Source organism: Puma concolor, chromosome C1 (assembly GCF_028749965.1).
Source record: "Puma concolor isolate L17-30 chromosome C1, mPumCon1.1.hap2, whole genome shotgun sequence".
Lineage (NCBI taxonomy): Eukaryota > Metazoa > Chordata > Mammalia > Carnivora > Felidae > Puma > Puma concolor.
Window position 1 is genome coordinate 72,542,202 of NC_141674.1, and position 20,370 is coordinate 72,562,571.

At 36.5% G+C, this 20,370-nt stretch overlaps 1 protein-coding gene across 2 annotated transcripts in view; it reads right to left on the reverse strand.

Moving 5' to 3' along the window:
* The window catches only part of ZNHIT6 (zinc finger HIT-type containing 6), a 111,518-nt gene that overhangs the window by 71,929 nt on the left and 19,219 nt on the right, over positions 1-20,370 (reverse strand). For both annotated transcript variants that reach the window (XM_086717443.1, XM_025935198.2), the window contains exons 6-8: positions 5,457-5,525; positions 3,989-4,069; positions 2,278-2,355 (exon numbers count right to left, since the gene is read on the reverse strand). In XM_086717443.1, coding sequence (XP_086573569.1) covers positions 2,278-2,355; positions 3,989-4,069; positions 5,457-5,525 — 228 coding nt within the window. The remainder of the gene's footprint in view (positions 1-2,277; positions 2,356-3,988; positions 4,070-5,456; positions 5,526-20,370) is intronic.

Sequence of the window (20,370 nt, forward strand, 5' to 3'; positions counted from 1 at the left end):
AGAGCCTGGTCTACTAGGATATGCTGAGATCTCCATCTGGAGATCTCCATCCTCCTTGCCTCTTCAAGCATTTAGAGTTACACATTTTCAAGTTAAAAATGAATGCTATCTAGGCCCAAGCAGTCTGCCCTGTATTATAAACTTTAAAATGCTCAGTATTCTACCTTTTAATACATACAATCTTGGCTTCCTTGAATTTTGGAGGAAGAAGATACTATGCCCAAGAGTCAAGTTTGACTGGCTTAGTGAGCTGGCACATTTCTTCACTGGCCACTCCCCAGTTTGCCTTGACTTAAAAGGAAATATAGCAAACCTTCTCTTTCAGGTAATGGAGGAAAACAACAAAGAAACAGAACAAAAACCATTAATAAACTAAAACAAAAGAAAAAGAGAACCCCAAACCTTTTGTTCTTAGCAGTTGTACCAAAATGATTTGGGTTGTTTTCCTTAGCTTTGGTAAAGAAATTTAATTATTTGCCTAACAAATTAGGTAAATAAGGTGACCACAGTCAAGTTGATGCATGCTTATTAACTAAGAAAATGAACAATTCCATTCATGTAGCCATTAAAATAGTAGCCAATGGCTACTATTTATAATTATTCAAGGTCAGATAAGTACAACAAAAAAAATGATGAGGCAATCATTTTGATGGATAGCACTACCACTGTCTCCCTTCTACAATCCTTCTGGAGCCATTTACATGTTATCCCCACACTGGCAGTCTATGACAAGGAGGTGGCAAATGCTCAGAGTGCTGCAGAAGTGTTAGGATGTTGGACACGTCACCAGGTTGTCAGGAGAGTTGGGAGAGTATATATTAGTTCCACAGCCTAGAGAAGATGAGATGAGACAACTATCCAAAAAGTGATTTCATTTTTCATAAAAACCCTCAGAGGTGTTTTCTTAACAGGCTTATGAGACTGAAGCCATAGTATACTCAATAAGAATGCATCAAGGTATGGAATAGGAGTAACATTTACATGAATTAAGTAAGAAAAATATGGTAAATGTTAAGAAAGGGACTGAATCTGAATGAGGTAAGAGACAATAAAAGAAGGAAAAAATATTTAATGATTGACTGGAGGTAAATTCCAAGGGAACAATGTAAATGGTTTTGTTTAAACATGAATTTGTATGAAACTGACTTTAAAACTTTGCTAAGCAAAACTGAAAGAACGCACCTTTTACATCAGTATTTCTGACTAATTACATAAGCGTTTGATTACCAATTTCAAAAATACTGATTTTGGTTAACATGGATGTTGTAACTCTAGATAGCTATCTCTGCAAAACCCACAAAACTTTCCATCCTTTCCTCATCTGAGACCTTAAATCTTTAGGGGGAAGGAAGGGAGTAAAACATGAACTGCATGTAAATATACTACATGAACAAGTCTAGGGAAGACACACCTGGGTAGCTCAGTCAGTTAAGCAGCTGACCGACTCTTGGCTCAGGTCATGATCTCACAGTTTCATGAGATCCAGCTCCATGTAGGACTGAACGCTGATGGCGCAGAGACCGCTTGGGATTTTCTCTCTGCCCCTCCCCTGTTTGCTCTCATTCTCTTTTTTTTCCTCTCAAAATAAACTCTAAAAAAAAAAAAACCCCAAATAAAACAAAAACCAAAAAACAAAAAACCCAAAAAACAAAAACAAAAAAAACTTCCTCAAATAATACAGTTTGTTAGAACCCAGCTCTCCTTACATTTCTCTGCAGTATTTTTTCCATTGCAATACATGCAATGCTCAGTTGATCACATAAATGTTTGTATTCCCAAAGGCAAAAACTTGAACACTAGAACTGTTGTAGAGAATACTTCTTGAAATAAGTTAAAATGGGATTTAAGAATTTCTTAATTGTACATAATGCTATTTTAAAATATTTTAACCAAAATAATTGTTTTTAATGTTTATTTTTGAGGTAGAAAGAGAGAGAGAGGGCCTGAGTCGGGGAGGGGCAGGGAGAGAGGGAGACACAAAATCCGAAAGAGGCTCCACGCTCTGAGCTGTCAGGACAGAGTTCAACGCAGGGCTCGAACCCATGAACCATGAGATCATGACCTGAGCCAAAGGTGGACGCTTAACTGAATGAGTCACCCAGGCACCCCTAACCAAAGTAATTTTCAACTGAATTTATCCTGTAAGTCTGATTATTTTTAAATTTTAATTTGAAAGTCATACTGGTATAATAACTAGCTACTTGAGCTAATCAAGCTACTTAATTACATTTTAGAATTTGAAAATATTTAAAGAAATGGGGAGGGAAATAATTTTACCTTACTAAATTTTGCTGCATATATTCAACCTTCATTAAAATTTGGACCCCAGTCTGAGAGCGAATGTAGGCTTTCAACCTGAAATAAAAATGTCATATTGAAGGAAGCAAAACTGATTTTTAATATGTTTCAAGACAGTATCTACAGATTAAACATTTATGAGTAGCTAACAATACTTAAAATTCAACTAGCCAAGCACAGAAAAGGGGTTAAAGATATTTTCTAGCCAAGGATCTGAATTTTAAAATATTACCTTTCTTCTCTCTGTACAATATGTTAATTTCAAAAAAAAAAAAAAAAAAATCTATTTCAGTAAATTAAGTTAATCTTGCTATTTTATTTATTTTTTTAAAAATGTACCCAATTTAGTGACAGGTACTTTGTCTTACTGCCAAACATATGACCAATGATGACAACTGGATTATCAATAATAAGAAGGAAAGAAATACAACTATTATACATATTCCAAAGACACTGCTTGATATGGGACATGATTCTGGTTCAGTCTGGGTACAACCTTTCATTGGCACTAGAACATGAGATTTAATTAGAATTGGGTCAGACATTTTATTTATTTATTTATTTTTTTTTCAACGTTTATTTATTTTTGGGACAGAGAGAGACAGAGCATGAACGGGGGAGGGGCAGAGAGAGAGGGAGACACAGAATCGGAAACAGGCTCCAGGCTCCGAGCCATCAACCCAGAGCCTGACGCGGGGCTCGAACTCCCAGACTGCGAGATCGTGACCTGGCTGAAGTCGGACGCTTAACCGACTGCGCCACCCAGGCGCCCCAGGTCAGACATTTTAGAATCCACTCAGTTTAAAATTTAAACACTAGGTTACTCTGGAACCAAAATAAGCAGGTATCATCCAGAGAAAAGAAAGTCAACTGGGTTCCTGCTCAGGAAAACTAATCCACATTCTAATAAGAGTTTCCTATTTTGAGTGCTGCCTACTGTGTGTTAGACCCTGTATAGTAACTATATACATATGCCTTTTTTTTTTTTTTTTTTTTAAAGCTTCAAATAACCTTATCTAGTAGAGAAAATTAAGGTCTGGAACTTAGGTAACTTATTCCTGATCACACAGCTGAAAAGGGACAGAGCTGAGCTAGCTATCCTAGCCCATTTGTGTCCACACTACACTTCTGGAGATGAGGCAGAGTGTATCTTAATTAGTTTTATGAAGACCTGGCTGAAACAGAATTTTCCTGTCTTTTATAAGGGTTACTTGGAAACTCTTAATTTCAGAGTTTTTGACTCAATTTTAAAGAAGTTTGATTTAAGGGTTAAGAGTGCAGACTCTGATTCCACACTGGCTGGGTTTAAATCCCAGCTTCCCTGATTATTTGCAGTATGAAGTCACTTAAGCACTTTAAGGTTCCCCATCTGTAAAATGGACATATTAGCAGTAATCTATCTTCAAGGGTTATTGTGAGGATTAAATTAATTCATACATTTTTTATTATCTGCTTCAACGAGTATCTAGAAAACAGTGAATACTAAGTGTTGAGAACTGTTTTTGTTACTATCCAAAAGCATCATCTGTGACTGAAAAAGCCTTGAATAAATACCAAGGAAATGACACAGAAAGTAAACTGCACTGGCATATCACAGTCTAATAGTGTCATGGCTTTACATAATATTCACATAACCAATACCTCAATATTTTTAGTAATTTCAGAAAATTACAAGATTTTTGAAACATACCTTTGACGAATTACAGGATCAGCCTTTTCAGGATCAATGTAAGGTTTTAGGATTTCATTAATAGTTTTATCATCTGGTACTCTTCCCAACAACAAAAAAACAAAAACAAAACTTATTATTTATAAGTTGCTACTAAAGGTGTTAACTTAGAATTACTAAATCTTGTGGCTTTTTTGTTTAAATAACTGAACACAGACCTTTTATTTTACTCTTGGCAAAATATAACATCCTTTTAAGCAAAAATTACTTAGGAAAAAAGCTCAAAAAGGCTTCTTGGACACACTTAACAAAGTCCTAAAAAGCAATATTTTGAGAAGCTCCCTATAAATCAATTATAAAAACATGAAGCCTCTTTTAACACACACCTGTGCTCAAAGATGGGAAGAATGAATTCAGGATGAAATATATTTGAAAGCTACAGAAATTAAAAATCTGAAAAAAGGTTTCAGATGATGCTAATTTCAGTGCATGTTCAAATTTATTCATTCTAAATCATAAGACCAGGGTAAAAATTGATACTACTGTCCCTGGAAATAACATATTTCAAGTTTTTCAACTTTCCTGTAAGTATGCACACTGTTTTGAACTATAAAGCTACAGAAACAAAATTAAGACACTGAATGTGTAGCTTTCCTCATTTATACATTTTCATATATACCAATGTGCTACATACCCGTATCTAAAAAATTGAAGTCCTTTCCCTGACTTTAGTCTGGCATACAACTTCAAATAAGGAAGTTCTTCACTAAAATTCATAGCACAGTTGCAAAGAGAGGACACTTAATGCAAAATGTGGATATATGCTCAGTATATTACTTAAAAAGGAACTGGAAAATTTTCCGAAGGAACCAAATAGTACACAGTCATTAAAGTTTTTAAATGACACTTAAAAATATGCAAATATGAAAAAAGTAGGATAAAAAGTTGTTTATGCAAATTAATTCCAATTTTGAGTATACATATTTTGAGGGCTATACCACAATGTTAATAGCAGTAATCTTTGCATAGTAGAATTCTGGGTCATTTTTCATTTGTTCTACAACCACTCAACTTAAGAAATTGAAAGTTTTTAGCCCTCTTGTGTCTCCTTGCAGTTTTCTCCTTATGTCTGCTCCCCCTGCTGAAGGAAACACCATCATGATTTCCCTTAGAGTTTTACCAGCTCTGCAGATAGTTCTAAAGACTACACTGTTTTATATTTAGACGTAGAATCACACTCTGCATTCTTCCTTCATTTGCTCTTCTCATTCAACATTATTTCTAAGATTCAACCATGTTGATGTAGCTGTAGTTGATTCATTTTTCAATAGTATTGAGCATTTCACTGAATCAAGATACCAACAACTGAGTTATCCATTCTACTACTGACATACATTTACTGATATCACATTTAAGTTAACAGTTTATTTTAAATACAAAAACACAATAAAAACAAAGGAGTTCTTAATAAACATTGGTAGTACTGTACCTTTTTTCTATGTACACAGCTTGACTCTGAGGAAATTGGAGCTTCACATGCCAACAAAACTGCTGTTTTCTAAATGAAAAAAGAATCACATGAGGATCAAGGTAGATAATAAAAGTGTGCGCACAAATCAAACCTCCTGAACTTTCATTTTCAGATAATAATTTGAAAAGTATTCCTAGAATTTAACGTATCTTTTCTACTATTTCTTCTAGGATTTCAGAGACTATGTTTTTTAAACAATATACTTGCAAGGATTTTTAAAAGGAAAGCAAAATTAAGTGCAGCAGTTCTGAATTATAAGGACTTTATATTCCTGAATTAGAAGGCAATTTGTCACAGTTCAGGGGCTTTTGAGATCAGTGTGCTACTACTTGAAGTTTACAAATAAATTTGCTCATGACCAAAAATAATGAGCTGATGTCTTTGCCTGACTAGTCTGGAAATTAGGTGAATCAAGTGTTGTCCAGTTGCGACCAGCTGGCTGCAGATACTTCTTAGCCATGAGTACGTGCATTCAGTAGCAAAACAGTAGACAAGTTGGTTGCTAAGCAGAATGCACTCTGAGCTAGAGTCCCTTTGCTTCCAGGTCGAAACTTTGGTTTGATACATGATCAACCGTAAAAATTCACTAAATGTCTAATTTTGGAATGACCATGTTCTATTTAACATATCTAAATTTGGTGACACTATATACCATTCCTTCTTTTAAAAAAGTTACTGTTAGAAATACAGAATCCAGGGGCGCCTGGGTGGCGCAGTCGGTTAAGCGTCCGACTTCAGCCAGGTCACGATCTCGCGGTCCGTGAGTTCGAGCCCCGCGTTGGGCTCTGGGCTGATGGCTCAGAGCCTGGAGCCTGCTTCCGATTCTGTGTCTCCCTCTCTCTCTGCCCCTCCCCCGTTCATGCTCTGTCTCTGTCTGTCCCAAAAATAAATAAACGTTGAAAAAAAAAAAAAAAAAAGAAATACTGAATCCAATACAGAAATTTAAATGTTTTCACTGTATGATGGCTTTTACATGTTTTCATTATTTAGGAGAAATTTCTAACAACCCATTGTCAAGCAAAATGGCCAGCTTCACTTATAAATCTATCCTTTAGCAGCCTGGCTCCAAAATCTCAAATAGTTTTATTTTAACACAGTCTAGTAAAATATCTCCCACCAAACATTCATATGATTTAGTCAAATTTCTGTCAGAAGACAATAACCATAAAATCAAGTAAAAATCCTTCTATTAGGGTAAGTTATCACAGATCTGCTTATGGAAGTTTTCTTTAGTAACAAGACAGTTTTTGGCATTAGCTAGAAAAAATATGCTTGCTTATGCTTACGTTGAGAGTGCCACTTACCATATAAGAAAGTCATGTTAATATGTGTTTTTTTTGATAGAACAAAGGCATAAACACCCGTCACTAATTTAAAGACCAGATATCTGGGGCGCCTGGGTGGCGCAGTCGGTTAAGCATCCGACTTCAGCCAGGTCACGATCTCGCGGTCCATGAGTTCGAGCCCCGCATCAGGCTCTGGGCTGATGGCTCAGAGCCTGGAGCCTGTTTCCGATTCTGTGTCTCCCTCTCTCTCTGCCCCTCCCCCGTTCATGCTCTGTCTCTCTCTGTCCCAAAAATAAATAAACGTTGAAAAAAAAAATTAAAAAAAAAAAAATAAATAAATAAAGACCAGATATCTAAAATCTCAGAGGAAGAAACCTTAAAAAAATCTGAATGCAAATGTAAGTTAATGGTTTTAAATAAACAATTCTTCTAAAAGAAAACACCCCTGCAATGTTCGTTATCTATGAAAGAGGCAGAGCATCATATCACCATCAAGAAACTCAGAGGTGATACCTGGGTGGCTCAGTCAGATGAGCAAGTGACTCTTAATTTCAGCTCAGGTCAGGATCTCACTGTTTCTAAGACTGAGCCCCTGCACTGGGCTCTGCGTTGACAGTGCAGAGCCTACTTGGAATTCTCTCTCTACCCCCCCCCCCCCCGCCCCTCTCCTGCTTGTGTGCACTCTCTTTCAAAATAAACATTAAAAAAAAAGGGGAGACTCAGAGATTCCACATTTCCTTGTAAGAAATTGACTTTTTAATCCTGATGTATAATATGGTTTCTTTCTAAATATATTTGTTTTTTCCATGTTAAGTTATAGGAGAAAAAAAGATTATGAACTTGTCATCTTGCAGAATTCTAAATCATATTAAGTTACCCCAATCATTGCTTGAGTAATTTCAAGAACCATTTATCTTTCTTAACACTCAGTAGACCCTAAATACCATCAGAAAGTACTTAACATTCCAAAAACAAAGGGAGAAAAGCCCTTGGAAATTATTTTGCTATAGTTAACTAGTTTTGATTGTAAGGAAGTCATTCACTACTATTTTATTACATACACATTGCTAAATTACTATAAAAATCTTTCTATATTTGGCCTCAGTTCAAACATGAACAAATTTGAAAAGTACATTTACTTTTTAAAAATGTGATCTTGAAATATTTCAAAAACAAAGAAAAAGAAAGTATAAAGAACAATGTACCCATACTCAAGATTTAACCAACTTGCAAACTGCCATATTTATTCAAAATACTTTTTTCTTTTAAGAAATAAAAGGTTATTGATATAGCTGATGATCCAACTTGCTACTGTTTCTTGATCTCCTTCCCTTCCCATTCATTATCAGAGGTAAGTACTATCCTGAGTTTGGGTGTGTATTCTTACCGTCCATGGTTTTATATTCTATACACACACACACACACACACATATTATACCTATAAACACTATAGTATTTTGTGTAATATTAACATTTACTTCAAACTTACCATACTCTAAATATCCTATGCCTTGCTTTTCATTTACATTATGCTTTAGGTTTATTTATAATATATGCAGATTAGTTCATTTTATGAAAAATGCCAAACTCTATTCATTCTCTACTGATAGACATTATGACTGCTTCCAATTTTTTACCATTTGTTCTTCCATATTAAATTATGGTAAAAAAAATAATAATAATAAAAGACTATCCCTAGGGATGGGTCTATCATTTACCTCTACTAGTACAAAGGATTAAGTTAGCTTCATTGGAAAACTGTACTTTTTAACTCTAGGGTTAAAAGGCATTTGCAAACAGTAATTCAGAATAGAAGATTTAAGTGAACAAATGGACAAAGAGAGGTTGAAGGGTATTGTATAAGAATTCCTGAAATGGGTTGAGTTAATTAATCTCTAAAGTAGCTGCCAATTCTTCAGTGTTCTTGAAACTGATGTAGTCCTGACTGGGCAATCAAATCACTTCCTAAGTCTCAAAGAATTAAGTTTTTTAATTAAGTTTTTAATTTTAATTCCAGTATAGTTAACATATTCTATTAATTTCAGGTGTACAATTTTAGTGATTCACTAAATCTATTCATGACTCAGTGCTCATCATAGTAAGCTCTATCATCGATTTCAATTCCCCCCCAACCACCTCCCCTCTGGTAACCATCAAAATTCTTCAAAGGATTAAGTCTGTTTCCCACTTTTCGTAATTACACATAGTGATACATGTCCCACTTTAAAAATACACATACATCAAAATCTCAACATTATTTTTGAGGGGGATTGTGGATAATTTTATATGTTTTTTTGTATTATATTAGTAAGTTTTCTAAAAGAACACATTTTATAAAGGGAAAAAGTAATGCTTTAGTGAGTATCTTTATGTATGCATACCCCCACCCTCCACCGTAATTGTTTTTATATTTTGGACTATTTTATGAAAACACAGAATAAGGAGTAGAATCATGGGATAAAACAGTGTTTCTTAACCTAGGTAGTACTGACATTTTGGACCAGATAATTCTTTGTTATGGTGGGTAGTGCAAAGAGGGGGCAGAGGAGGCACTTTCCTGTGCAGGATATTTAACAGCATTCTAGGCCTTGACTAAGGAGATGCCACCCCAGCAACACCCACTCCTCCAGTTGTGACATCCAAAGATGTTTTCAATTATTGCAAATGTCCTCTGGGAGGCAAAATCACCACTGAATGAGAACCACTGAGATAGAGGTTTAAACACTGACTATTATATTGGGCGCCTGGGTGGCTCAGTCGGTTGAGCGTCCGACTTCAGCTCAGGTCACGATCTCGCGGTCGGTGAGTTCAAGCCCCGTGTCGGGCTCTGGGCTGATGGCTCAGAGCCTGGAGCCTGCATCCACTTCTGTACCTCCCTCTCTCTCTGCCCCTACCCCGTTCATGCTCTGTCTCTCTGTGTCTCAAAAATAAATTAACGTTAAAAAAAATTAAAAAAAATAAACACTATTATTCCTACTATATCAAGACTACTGTTCCCTAAATTAAACAAAATACTTTCAATTATGTCACTGTGTCCTTGCCAAAATTATCAATGTTCTCAAGAATGGAAATACTGTACCTGAATATTCTAGGGAATTTCGGCACCTCATGGCACACGTTTAGAGTTTGATGACAGACTGGTGAAGTAATAATGGCAATTATTAAACCTAATGTTCCCCTATAGACCACCTGACAAAGTAAGATAACAGTGATCTGAGTCCCATGAAACAAAAGCAACTACTCATGCATAGCAAAGTTTTTTCTCCTACCCCGTCAATCATGCATTCTTAATAGGAGCAGCATCACCCCAAAAGGGATAAAAATTTGTTTTGGGGAGGGTTAAAAATAATCTTAAATATTACAATGGTTTGTGGCCCTCCAAAGGGCCACTACACATAAACATATACACAGTATATCTGTGGTATCAAAATATCATGGGGAAGCAAATAGAAGGAAAATGTCTAAAAGGGCTCCTTGGGAGGCAATAAAAAAAAAAAGTTGAGAAACACATGTATTAAAAGAGGAAAATAAATGTTATTTTATACTCGATTTTAACAAGTTAATACAGGGCACTTAACAGCTAATGCTTATTAAAATTAAGGATCATTCTCTCCCACCATTTCAAGAAAGTAATATGTGTATGATAACACAAACTTACAGGGGGAGGGAAGTTCTATACCCATATTCTTCTAACTCCATGACTTAAAATGGTTAATTTTCATCTTGGAGTGCTACCATAATTCCAAGGAAGAAGAGGAGAAAACAAAGACAGATATCCGATCCTTTTAAATGGCACTGATCTCTTGAAACAAGATTTTCAAGCTCATTTATAACCAAAGAAGTGCAAATAGAAGTGAAATATTTTCACTTATCAGATTTACAAAGACATTGTTAAAATCAGAAATACTGGGGAAATACTAGGGAAGCATGGTGAAATGGAGACTTTCCATTGGTGATAGGAATATAAACTGGTGTGAGCTTCTGGCAATTCAAGTTCATAAAGACAAAAAATAAATATTCTTAATGAAAAAAATACACATATTTTTGCCTCAACAGTTTTATTTCCAGGAATTTAGTCCAAGGAAATAACTGGATGGGTAATGACATATGTTCATGTCCACTGTGCCACTCTTTATAATAGAAAGAAAAAAATCTAAATGGGTATCATCAAAAACTGATTAAACTATACTAAATCTACATAATGAATGAAAAAATGAGGCAGAACTCTATGCATTGAAGTAGAAAAATGTACGTGTTGAATGATGGCATTTATGTTTAAAATATATATTCATACATGTATTTACAAGTATGAAGGACATGCCCCAAACTTTTAACTATGGTTAGTTATTTCTTGCCATTATGAAAGGACTTAATTCTTACTTTATATGTCTGTATTAAACAAATCTTTGACATAATGATTTGCTATTTTTTACAATCAGCAAAGTCAAAAATGTTTGCACTGGCAAGTGCAGGATGGTAATAATCATAGAAAGGACTAATTTTAACATTCTTTTTAAAACTAAAAATCTTCGTTATTGGAAGTGTTCTTTTAAGAGGTTTCTTTTTTATCTCAGAAATTATTACCCAACCAGAACTAGGGTTACTTATCTAATCATTCTGACAGCTTCAAACCTAGCCTCCTCAAGAAATATGCTATAGCTAAGAGTTACATAAGAAGGCTGAATTCTAAGAACTAAGATTTCTAATATGAAATTAAATGAGCTTGATTATTTTTGTTCTTGAAAAAAGTCACCAATTTTCATCCCCCTCTCTTACTGGCTAACCAATATTTATTCGAAGAGCACTCCTAAGGGCTCACTAGGCATTTGGGATGAGTCCAAGGCAGGCTTCTGTTTAGGGCAGTAGGTCAACCACCAATCCTGGGCACTGTGTTTTCCTTCCATATCACTGTGAGAACAGTACAGTTTTCACATGAAAACACCTTGTTCTTCATGTATACTATACAGAGAGAGAATACTCAATATACTGTAAGAATGAGAGGTGGGACGGGGAAAGGATAAGTGGACTCCGTGCTTGAATCCTATTCAAGGCACCCCTTTACTTCTGATTTTTAAACACAAGTCCCTCCATGGGAGTAAGGAAAGCTAGAATTTCCACATGTCTAATCTTCAGAATGCTACACCACTAATTAGTAAAGTCCACAGGTTATGAAATCTATCAGTAGATCCTTTTACCAGATAGCACTAGCCAAGTAGTAATAGTAATAACAGTAATGCTTTCAGTAACGCTTTATTAAGTGCTTTCAATATGTCAGACATTGTTCTAGATGTTTTACATGTATTAACTCATTTAATTCTCGTAACTCTGAATGAACGCCATTATTTCACGAGAACTCTAAGGTAGAGAAAAGAAAAGTCCCTCCTCCAAGATCATTATTAAGCTGGGAAATGGCAGAGCTGGGATTTGAACCCAGACAGTACAATACCTCCAGAGTCTATGCTCTAATCGACTATTCTTTTAGGATCTTACCAGAAATGAAAGTTCAACAACAAACTATGTATTTTTATGTAACATCAATTCAAATATATGTTATGTTTTATTTTAAATATTTGCCTTCATATTTTGAAATAATTTTTAGGAGTTATAGTGAACATTTTAATTGCCTCCTTGGCAATCTCTTATCATCACCCTCCTTCCTAATCCATAACCACACTTTGACGAATAGAATCCATTCCTTACCTCTAGAGGCATGCACTTACTAGTCAGCTTAAGAAAACCACTATCTTATATCTTCCTTGACACAGTGACTCAGGATTGGGCCGATGACCTAGGTGGCTCAATTGTGGTGAATTTCAGGTTTCCTGTTCAGTAATGCTGGGAGAGAAGCACTCCTGGATATTTACTGCAACTCAAACTGTTACCAGGAGCATTCTATGACCATGAGGATTCAGCTGAGAGCACTGAAGATACCATGGAGAATCAGCAAAAAAAATGGGCCGTTAATGATGTAATTGAGTCATTTTATCTATGAACTCTGAAATCCATCCTATCTCTGGATGGATATTGAGTTATGACAGCCAATAATTTACCTTTTTATAGCTCAAACAGTTTGAAGTGGGTATTTTATTTCAAGCAACATAAAGCATCCTAAATGACACAAATAATTAAAGTCTTCTTCTTTCTAGGTTTCATCTTTCATTTCTGAACAGTAGAAAAGGGAGACAGACTAATCTGTAAACTGTCAACTGTTATGAAATTTGGAAGCAGCATATAATACCTAAAGGAATTTCAGGAAAAAAACATTTTGTTCCACTGTCAGTTATAAAACCTTATTTTAATTTAAAGCAGGAAGAAAATCTACCAAATTTTGAAACTCTTCAAGGAAAAAACAAATGTATAAAATATCTACATAATCCTTCACTCACAGCCATTTAATCTTTTAAAATATATTTCAAGAACAATTTTAAAGTCCCAAGAATAAATATAACTATTGCTCATAAAAATAATCCATCTATTTTATTAGGATTGGTACCATAATAAGTGTTTTTGGAAGACTGAATACAAAGGATCTGTGTAGTTACTTAGCATGGATTAAAATTACTGGAATTGGGGAGAATGAAAACCATAATTTTATATGTCTCACATCATTATGAAAATACTTTGAAAAGTTCCAGTTATATATTACATTTTGCTCTTTTAAAAATTAGTTTCACCACTACACAATAATAATAGGAAACAGGTTAAGTATGTGGTACTGGCTTTAGTAGACAGTATATTAAGAAAATGGATATAGCAGGTGAAATGAAAAAGCACATTTTGCTTCAAATAACTGATAAATATTTGAGTACTTAATAAAGCAGTTCTCAACTGGGAGTGGTACCAACCTGGGCAGTGGGGACATTTGAAAATGGCTGGGCAGTTCTGACCGTTCCAAGACTGGGAAGCACTTTAGGCATTTAGGTGGGCAGAGAACAGAAATGCTAGCCTTCCTGTAATGCATAGGAAAGTCCCACACAACAAAAAAACTGTCCTGTTCAAAATGCCAATAGAGCCCCTACTAAGAAACACTAGAATGCAGAAAGGAGAGTAGATATATATGCATACTAAAAATCGAACGCTAGCACTAAATGTGGCATGTGTTTTGTATTAGCTGTGAAGAGAATACGTACTATAGGAACTGCGGCAAAAAAGAAATTATGGAGAAGATGAGCTATCGTGTATTTTCACAGATGGCTAGAAAATAATGGATGAGGAAAACATTCTAGGATTAGGCGTGGTAACCAGCCTGGGTACACTCCATTGAATACATTAGGAAATCAGGGTGGGGACAGAGTAGGCTGATCCATATTTAGTATGGATCCCTCATATGAACAGGAAAATGTTCTGCTCAAAGTTTGACTGTCTGAACTCCCCAACCTGGCATATAAAGTCTTGCAAAGCTCAGTCCCAGTGGGGCTCTCTCCAGTCCATCCCCTATCACTTACCAACTCTCCTCTCACCCTAGTTTCTAGATATACATCACCCTAGTGTCTACATACACTGTCTTAAATTTACTACTTCATCCTTTTGCATCTGATATTCTCACCTCAAGACATCCTTAACTCCTCCTTGATTTTGAGCAAGTGACTATCACAGTAAAAACACATTTTATAAAGATGTATCAGGCATCAGTGCATCAAATGACTGAGGTAAGGAGACACTGAGGTGGGGAAAGTTCCCCAATAGTCCAGGGTGAGACAAAGTGGGCCTGCATGGGAGAATAGTTGATAAATACTGTACTGAAGGAAGTAGAAAGGGATACATGTTAGAAGCACATCATGAAGAAGCAGACCTGGTGACTAGGGAAGGACTTCCCTAACTGAACCACTCTGGGGACCCCAAGGTGATCAAGACTGTTTTCTATTTCCATGAATGCTGACTAACTGCCATCATGGAAAAGTACAACTTCTGTGACACTATGTCACAGAAACTTCCTTACCACTGTCTACATGGCCCCAGTAAGTATATGCCTGTTTGGGGAACCATTAAGTTTCTAGTCTTTCACACTGTTGTTTCCTAAGTCCCTGCTGTTGCTCTGAAACTCTTCCAACCAAACTATATCCAAAGCTGCTATGGCAGAGAAACCACAGAGCTAAACATTTTCAATTAATGAATAAGTTTGTACTGAGTCCCTATTATGTAATCCCTCAAAGATCACTGCAAAATCCACTTGTCCCCCCATGACCACAACTGCTAAACCCATCACTTCATTTTCCTTTGCTCTTTTCTAAAGTCAGTTTGCAGTAAAGTATAATCATATACTACTTACAGGTTATCATGCAAACAAAATACTGTGCTTTATGAAGTGGATCAGCACATAATTGCTTAAGGGAAAAAAGTGCTACTGACATTAATACAGAGGTAGATGGGTATATTATTGCAATATAATTAGAATGCTGTAATGCTATCCAAAGAAAAAAAGTTTTGTCAGCTGTACATGATTATTTCTTTACAAGAGAGACATCTAGTGGCTGACTTCTAAAACAGGATTGGAGCTCAATTATTAATTCACACTGTTGTTAAATAATGGGCACAATTCTATCTTCATACTGTAAGTCCAAGAGATACCCACAGATAGACAACTAAAGAACCCTGAGGCAAAAGGGACTTAAAAATTCAGTTGTAAACTGACAGTTGTAAAGGAATGGTAAGTAGGACTGAGTTGCTTAGAGGCAATGTGTAGACAAACTGAGGGAGAAAGGAAGGTCAAAAGTTGGGTCCCTTTCTGGGAAATGGGTGGTTAGTCCACACAAAAGAGCCCAAGCCTGGAATTTACCTAAAAATGCTCTTGGGGAAGGGGCTTCTCAGTCCAATTCTTTTTTCCAGTTGGTAAGTCAAAATGCATTCGTGACCTCCTTGCTGAATCCACAGACCCAAGTAGAAATAAAATAAAACTTCAATGATGGACTCATGTGACCAAATGAGACATGCTACTTAATCCAGGTACAACCAATACATCTCTAGGTTTGATATCCAGGGCTTCCTGTAGCAAAACACTAAAACGCTACTGAAAAAGAGTGGCAACTGTGGATAAAAATGTGTATTTTTTATATGATAGTACCAGAATACTTTTCAGAGATACTATTTACAACTCAAAATGTATAATGGTCCTGCCCACATCTATCAATGCCTTTTAAAATTACTACTTAAAAAAATTCATTTATTCTCAAAATAAGCATTTCATGCCAATGGTCTAAAATTCAAAAGGTACAAAACAGCAAATTTCCATCCCTGTCCCCTTCTACCCAATTTCCTTCCCTTAAGATAACCACTGTTACCAATTTGTAACATTACTCTGTATTTCTGACAATCATGCCATATTTGTACATTCAGACCTGCTTCATTCTTTTTCCATTATAAATACATACCATAATTTGTGTAAATAGTCCACTAATGAATTATTTAGATTCATACTACTCTTCTGCTATTACAACCAACACTGCATTGAATATCCTTGTATGTATTTCACTTTCCATTTTCTATGATTATATCTAACAGATAAATTTCTAAAAGTAGAATTGCTATGTCTTCCTGATCCATCTCTTTTCCACTACTGACCTTACCTTTGTACTGGGGCCAGTGCTTATTTTAAACCATTAGGACATTTTAGAAAAGATAATCTGAAAACCTCAATAGCATACGTTAAGAAATCCCGGAGAAATAAAACACAGACTGAGTTCATCAGCAAGTAAGAGATATCTTCAGGAACCAAAAGGAAGCAGGAACTAAAGACTATGGTGGAATGCTGAAGTTAGATCTGCTTTGAAAGCCTTTGCCAATCCTGGTAACAGGTTTGTCAACAGCCACGGGGTGATAGAAGACAAGATCTTGGGCCCACATAAGCTAGAGACCTTAAACTGGAATCAGAGCATAAAACCAGTGAAAGGGTAAACCAGAAAAATCCTGCATACCTATCAAAGGAAGACAACTAGGAAACTTATTGACCTTAGTTTGGGCTCTAGGGAGAAAGGCAGAGGGAATAGAAAGATCTCAATTGAAAATGCAAAACTATTGTTTCCTCAAACTGGCTGGGGTTCAAATTATCCCTACTAGTACAGTCTGGGAAACTTAAGATGAAGAAATTAAAGAGGGTCCTGAATTGGTGCCATGGAGTATCTTGGCATAAGTAAACCCATACCACCTTCTGTTTCAACTTGAGTTCACGGCTACATTTTAGATAAACAACAAGGAAACCAATCACCATAATCAAAAGTCAGCAGAAACAGCAGACAGCAGTAACAGACTTCCAAGAACTTCTGACACTGGAATTATTTACACAGATAATAAATATTCTAAATTATTAAACAAAGGGGATCTTAAACATGAGAAAGAAATACAGTTCTATCTAAAAGACAAGACAGACTGCAAAAAGAAACAGAACTTCTAGAAATGAAAAATAAAACTGAAACAAACACTCAATGCATGAGCTAATAAGATTAGACATAGCTGAGGAGAATGACTTGGAATAAACTACCTGAATAAACTACCCTGAATGTAGCGAAGACAAATAAGAAATTAAAATAATACCTTAGCATTTCCAGAACTGTCATATTCAGAAAGCACAAATCTCAAAGAAGATAAATAAACTTAAAAAACATCCCATGAGGGGCACCTGGGTGGTGGCTCAGTTGGTTAAGTGTCCGACTCTTGATTTTGGCTCAGGTCATGACCCCAGGGTCATAGGATCACACCCACACTGGGCTCTGCACTGACAGTGTGGAGCTTGCTTGGGATTCTGTCTCTCCCTCTCTGCCCGTCCCCAGCAATTTCTCTCTCAAAATAAAATAAAAAACAAATATACATTAAAAAAATATAAAAAATAAAAGACAAATCACATGAAGACCCATTTTGCAGTACTCCAAAGACCAAAGCGAAGATCTGAAAGTCAACTGAAGGGGGGGGGGGGTAAATATATAAAAAAGTGCTCTCAACAGTGGCAAAAAAAAGCAAGAAGACAGTGGAATAACTGAATGGAAGTACTAAAATGTCAAGATATTTCATATTCAGCTAAACTATTATGAGGGTGAGCTATAGGATTCCATATATGGAATTTTAAATCAGGCAAAACTCATCTTCAAGGGAAAAAGTTAGAACAGGTTGTCTATGGAGAGGAGAGGAGCTAACAAGGGAAGACCTTGCTGGAGTGATGGTAATATTCTACATATCCATAGGAACCGTGTTATACAAATATAGGCATACCTCAGAAATAATCATGGGTTCAGTTCAAGACCACCATAATAAAAGTAAATATTGCAACAAAGCCAGTTAAATGAATTTTTTGGTTTCCCAGTGCATAAGAAGTTATTTTTACACTATATGGTAATCTGTTAGTCTATTAAATGTGCAATAGCATTATGTCAAAAAAAACCTGTACATACCTTAATTTACAACTATTTTATTGCTAAAAAAAAAAATGCTGCCCATCATCTGAGCCTTCAGTGAGTCATAACCTTTATGCTGGGGGAGGGTCTTGCCTCAGTACTGATGGCTGCTGACTGATCAGGGTGGCAACTGCTGAAGATTGGGGTCACTGTGGCAATTTTTAAAATAAGACAGCAATTGGGGTGCCTGGGTGGCTCAGCTGGTTAAGCGTCCAACTTTGGCTCAGATCATGATCTCACAGCTTGTGGGTTTGAACCCCACATATGGCTCTGTGCTGACAGCTCGGAGCCTGGAGCCTGCTTCCGATTCTATGTCTCCCTCTCTGCCCCTCTCACTCACACTCTCTCTCTCTCTCTCTCAAAAATTAACATCAAAAAAAAAAAAAAAGACAACAACCAATGATTTCTCTGTAGCATGTGATGCTGTTTGATAGAACTTTACCCATAGAACTTCTTTCAAAACTGACGTCAATCCTCTTAAACCCTACTTCTTTATCAACTAAGTTTATATAACATTCTAAATCCTCTGTCATTTCAATCTTCACAGCATCTATACCAGTAGTAGATTCCAGCTTAAGGAACCACTTTCTTTCCTCATTCATAACAAGCAACTCCTCATCCACAGTTTTACTGAGATTGTAGCTTTTCAGTTGCATTTTCAGGCTCCACTTTTTTTTTTTAATGTTTATTTATTTTTGAGAGACAGAACGTGAGCAGGGGAGGGGCAGAGAGAGAGGGAGACACAGAATCCGAAGCAGGCTCCAGGCTCTGAGCTGTCAGCGCAGAGCCTGACGCGGGGCTCAAACTCATGAACTGTGAAATCATGACCTTAGCTGAAGTCAGACGCTTAACTGACTAAGCCACCCAGGCACCCCACTTCTAATTCACTTCAGGCTCCGCTTCTAATTCTAGTTCTCTTGCTATTTCTACTACATCCACAGTTACTGTCTCCACTGAAGTCCTGAACCCCTTAAAGTCATCCATGAGGGACGGAATCAATTTCTTCCAAACTCCTGTGAATGTTGATATTCAGACTTTTCCCCATGAATCATAAATGTTTTTTAATGGCATCTAGAATGGTGAATCCTTTCCAGAAGGTTTTCAATGAACTCTGTCCAGATCCATCAGAGGGATCACTATATACGGTAGCTATAGATGTATGAAATGTAGTTCTCAAATAGTAAGACTTGAAAATCGACATGACTCTCTGATCCTTGGGCTGCAGAATGGATGTTGTGTTAGCAGGCCTAAAAACAACATTCATCTTGGGGCGCCTGGGTGGCGCAGTCGGTTAAGCGTCCGACTTCAGCCAGGTCACGATCTCGCGGTCCGTGAGTTCGAGCCCCGCATCAGGCTCTGGGCTGATGGCTCAGAGCCTGGAGCCTGTTTCCGATTCTGTGTCTCCCTCTCTCTCTGCCCCTCCCCCGTTCATGCTCTGTCTCTCTGTCCCAAAAATAAATAAACGTTGAAAAAAAAAATTAAAAAAAAAAAACAAAAAACAAAACAACATTCATCTTATTGTACATCTCCACCAGAGCTCTTGGGTGACCAGCTGCATTGTCAATGAGCAGCAATATTTCGAAAAAAATCTTTTTTTCTGAACAGCAGGTCTCAACAGTGGGTTTAAAACACTCCTTAAACCATATTGTAAACAGATATGCTATTATCCAGGCTTTGTTCTTCCACTTACAGAGCATAAGCAGAGTAGATTTAGCATAATGCAGGATTTTGGGAATGGTAAGTAAGCCTTGGCTTCAACTTAAACTCTCCAGCTGCATTAGTTCCTAATAAGATAGCCTGTCCCTGAAGCTTTGAAGCCAGCCATTGGTCTCCTCTCTAGCTATGGAAGTCTAGATGGCATTTTCTTCCAATATAATGCTGATTTGTCTACACTGAAAATCTGTTGTTTAGTGTAATCACCTTTTTAAATTGTATTAGCTAGATCTTCTGGATAACTTACTACAGCTTCTACAACAGCACTTGCTACTTTACCTTGCACTTTTATGTTACAGGGAAACCTTCTGTCCTTAAATCTCACAAACCAACCTCTGCTAGCTTCAAAATTTTCTTCTGCAGCATCCTCACCTCTCTCAGCCTTTACAGAATTGAAAAGATTTAGAGCCTTGCTCTGGATTAGGGTTTGGCTTACAGAAATGTTGCTGGTTTATCTTCTATCCAGACCACTTTCTCCATATCAGCAGTAGG